Source organism: Brassica oleracea, chromosome C3 (genome assembly GCF_000695525.1).
Source record: "Brassica oleracea var. oleracea cultivar TO1000 chromosome C3, BOL, whole genome shotgun sequence".
NCBI lineage: Eukaryota > Viridiplantae > Streptophyta > Magnoliopsida > Brassicales > Brassicaceae > Brassica > Brassica oleracea.
Window position 1 is genome coordinate 45,520,892 of NC_027750.1, and position 4,492 is coordinate 45,525,383.

The 4,492-nt window shown below is 40.3% G+C and overlaps 1 protein-coding gene across 1 annotated transcript; it reads right to left on the bottom strand.

Moving 5' to 3' along the window:
* Window positions 1-305: 305 nt before the first annotated feature.
* On the bottom strand, window positions 306-1,433 carry LOC106330731. The gene is made up of 3 exons (XM_013769156.1): window positions 1,096-1,433; window positions 412-925; window positions 306-332 (listed from the first exon to the last, which is right to left on the bottom strand). The coding sequence occupies exons 1-3, from the start codon at window positions 1,431-1,433 to the stop codon at window positions 306-308; spliced, it is 879 nt and encodes a 292-aa protein (XP_013624610.1).
* Between the last annotated feature and the right edge of the window lie 3,059 nt (window positions 1,434-4,492).

Below are 4,492 nucleotides of genomic sequence, written 5' to 3' on the forward strand. Positions count from 1 at the left end.
CTTTCTAACAATTGATCAATGAAGGGTAAAGGGAAGTGATCTTTCCTTAACATTCAACTTCTTATAGTCGATACACATCTGATGTCCGGTGACAGTTCGCGTTGGGATGAGTTCGTTTTTATCATTCTTTACCACAGTGATTCCGCCCTTTTTTGGTACAACATGCACGGGGCTAACCCAATTGCTATCCGAAATCGGGTAAATGACTCTGGCATCTAGAAGTTTGATTATTTCTTTTTTAACAACTTCTTTCAAGTTTGGGTTTAGCCGCCTTTGGTGTTCCACTGATGATTTTGAATCGTCTTCTAGGTGAATCCGGTGCATGCACAGATCTGGAGAGATACCGGGAATATCGTCGAGAGAATATCCAAGGGCTTTCCTATATTTTCGCAGCTTGTTTAATAATAACACCAGTTCTCCGTTGGTAAGGTTGGCGTTCACGATTACGGGGTATGAATCTTTATAGAGATAAGCATATTTGAGTCCAGCAGGTAGTTGCTTTAACTCAATCTTTGGTGCTTTTTCGGGATCCCAATCTTCTAAAGAAGATGGTTGTTGATCGACTGATTTTTTCAAATATCGATCAACGTTGATTACCGAAGCGTTATCCTCTATGTCATCAAAATTTTCTACTTCCACACTTGCGTCCATCAATCGTGTGTATTCCTCAGCTCTGCTGTCAACACTAAATGTCGCTTCTTCACTGGACGTAAGTACTTTCTCTAGGGGACCATCTGAGCACAAATCTATGAAAGATTCTCCAGCCAACTCAGAGATATCATCAACGTATGAAGTTTGTTTATCGATCAAAGGTCGTCTAATCAGCTTTTCCATGTCGAATGTCATCGGAATGTTTCCAATGTTTAGACATATCCTACCTTCCTTGACATCGATGATCGCACCAGCTGTAGCTAGGAATGATCTCCTAAAATGAGGGGATCTTTCGGTTCATTTTGGTATCTTAGTACAACGAAATCCGTAGGTACGTGACAGTTGTTAATCTTTATTGGCACGTCATCTAGTCCTCCTTCAGTTATCCTAATGGATCTGTCGGCTAGAACTAAATTTATTTTGGTAGGCTTGGACTTAACGTACCCCAGGGATATCGCGGCAGAATGCTGGACAAGGTTCATGCTGGAACCTAAATCACAGAGGGATCGAGGAAAGCTCTTGTGTCGTATATTGCAATCTAGAACAAAACTGCCCGGGTCAGGTCTCTTAACCGGGGTTTCGCCTTGGATTATTGCACTTACTTCCTCTGAAACCATCATGACGCTGTGTTCAGTAGCTGAGAAGCTGTTGGATACCATATCATTTACATATTTCTTTATTGAAGACGAAACGTTTATGGTATCACTCAATGGCATTTCCAACGTGATTTTATCAAATGCTTTCTTACAGATCGCCTTATCTAATTCTCGCTTAGTTTGCATCTTTTTAGGAGGAAAGGGCGGTAGAGTCTTATACACTCTCTCTACGGCCGGTACAGCAGGAGTTGAGCGTCGATCGATATTACTTTCAGTTTGTCGATCGATCGATATTTACTGCAGTGGGTCGATCGACGTTAGTTCCTTCTTGTCGATCGATTTCTAGCTCTTCGTCTAATTTTTCTTCTTCCTCTTCGAGATCGATGGCTGCATCCTCGGTGTTGGACCGCTCACTTTCCCGAGGTGTTTCAGACTCGGGGTTGGGACTATCGAGGATTATTGGTCGTGACCTATTTTCCCCGGTTTTCTCAACGTCAGCATGTTTTCTGCTTGGTTGATCTCTATTGTTCTCGGGTTGAGGCTTCGTCCGCTTCTCAGTAACACATCATTAATTTGACGTTTCGGATTCACGTCAGTTCGCCCAGGGAGATGTCCTGCCTCTCTTTTGATGGCGATCGTATTTTCCGCGATTTGACCGTCCAATCTCTTAGTGTGTTCACTTAGAGTGTCGAATTTTCTCACTAGCTCACTGTAGATCATGTCTATCTTTCCGTTCAGGTCAGTGGCCATTTTGCGATTTCCCGTGAAAGCCAACAATAGCATCGTAATTTTCGGTAAAGCTATCGGGGCCAGGGATAGGGTACCTATCTTTCAAGGTTGAATTATCTACGAAGTCTACTCGTTGTTCTAATTCAGAAAGGGTATCATCGTTAATTTGGTATATCCCAAATTGGTTTTGTCCCTCTAGAGCTGAATGAAGCGAATCTAGAGATTCTTTGATTTTGGCTAAAGGTGACTCATCCATTGAGTCAACTCTCCTTTCTCGCTCTACGTCAATCATTTCGTAGGATCTACCTGTAGCTACATTCTTGATCAAACTCTTTGCGTCTTCAGGGTTCCTGGTACTGAAGTTCCCTTCACTGGCTGTGTCAAGCGTGATTTGGTAGTGCAAGTTAACACCTCTGTAAAAGGTATTAATGTGTTGTGGTTCTGGATAACCATGGTGGGGACATTCAAGTTGGTAACTCTTGAATCTCTCCCATGCGTTTCTGAATGACTCCCGTGGACCATGACGGAATGTGGAAATTTTCTTCCTTACATCCCAGTAACGCGGCTCATCAAAGAATTGATTAATAAAGGTATTCCTTATCTCCTTCCAGCAGGTTAGAGAGCCCGTAGGTAGTTGGTCCAGCCATTTTCTGGCTTCACCTTCTAAGGAGAATGGAAAGATTTTACAGCGATTGTACTCATCATTCATCATATCTTCTATGTGTTCGATGTGATCGTGTGGGTGCTCTGAGACGGTTCCACGGAAAGGGTTTTGACGTCCCAAGAATAAATATTCGAGACTAACCCCGGATTTCTTGGTATCATCTTTTGGTAGTTTAATGGCAGACCTATTGGAATAGGTTCAGCCAGGGTTTAAGTAGTCTTGCAAGGGCAATTTTTTTTCATGATCTCTTTCCGAGATCAGATTTATTTTAACAGGGGTTTTAGTCCCATGTTCATTGATGATTTGGTTAATTGCGTTGCTTAGTTGACCTTTAGGTTCTCCTATGACTACTCCCTCATTAGCATTATTGGCAAGAGGGAACTTACCTGCTTCCGGTGGGGTGTCGTCGATCGATGTTTGAAGAGCGGCATCAATCGATTCCGCTGTCGAATTGTCGCTCGATGTTGTTGTCATTTCCTCGATCGATATCCGGCCGAATTCCATATATTCCATCTTTAAGTTCCTGTGTTAGCAGGAAGAGAGGGAGAACTTTTATCAAATTTAGTAACAAAATCTAGACTGAATTCTAAACATAATCTAATGGTAATAGGAAAGAGTCCCCAGAAACGGCGCCAAATTTGATATCACTCAAATTACCCAAAGGAGTGAATTACTCTCTCAAATAAGAGGTTCGGAGGTAGTACGTAGGGATCGAATCCACAGAGACTGTAGGATTACACAGTAGATTATAGTCTTGAAATAAATCTAGATTAATTGGTTTATAAGTTTTATAGCAGTAAATGGATTGGTGAGCAAGTTTATTGCTTGATTGATTTGTTTTGAGGTTGTTATCAGTTGGGAGAAATAGCTAGATTCAAGTATGTTCTCAGGTATGATAAGTAATACTTAAAGTGATTTTTAGGGGTTTATTCATAATAATTGTTCTTGAATTCAAACAAAGATATAATCAATCTGATTATCTAATCTGAATCTCAGATTTCAACTCTCGTATGTTGATCGCGAGAAAGTGTCGATCAATAATTCTTTACGAATATATCGATACACCTTTCAAAATATCGATAGATAGGGCTATCGCTGCGTCGATCGATACTTCTTACAGAAAGCTTTACGGACAGGTTTGATTTATATTCTCTAACTCTCTAGGCCAACTCTCGTCTGTATCTAGTCAGTTAGATCATACTAGTTAATTTCAGGAATTGAGTCAAGCAATGGCTTGATCTCAATTAATCCTAAGATCTAAGTTTAAAGGGTGATCAATCCTAAACTTAGCTTTAAGCACAACTAGATTAAGAACTATATTTCTAAACACACTAACAATTGTTGTTTTCAGTAATACATTTATCAACCTATTTAGAAACCTAAATCTAACAGTAAGGACTACTCAGACATATTCATGGAACACATAGTTATGATGGTATGAATAATACTTAAATAAAATGAGTAAATTGAGTAAGCAACAAAGTGAATGAAAACAAGGGACTTCAAGATTTTCTCTGTTTTGCAGTGTTGATCTATCTCTCCAATTCTGAACTCTCCCCTTTTAATGGTGGCTTCTTGCTTCCTCCAAATTAGGTCTAAAAAGGTCTCTAGGCAAGTCTGCCTCCAAAATGATACAAAACCCTAATAAATAGCCTAACAGGCGGCCAGAGACTTAAGATGTAATTATTGAAACTTTTGTGAAACATGAAATCTTCTAATTAACTCTCGGGTGCCTTCGCTGTCGATTGATAAGAGGATGCCAACATCGATCGATATTTGTTGGCAACTGTCGCTCGATATTCCTTAGTAACCGTCGACCATCTCCTATTTCAAGCAAAGCTCAAAAGATCTT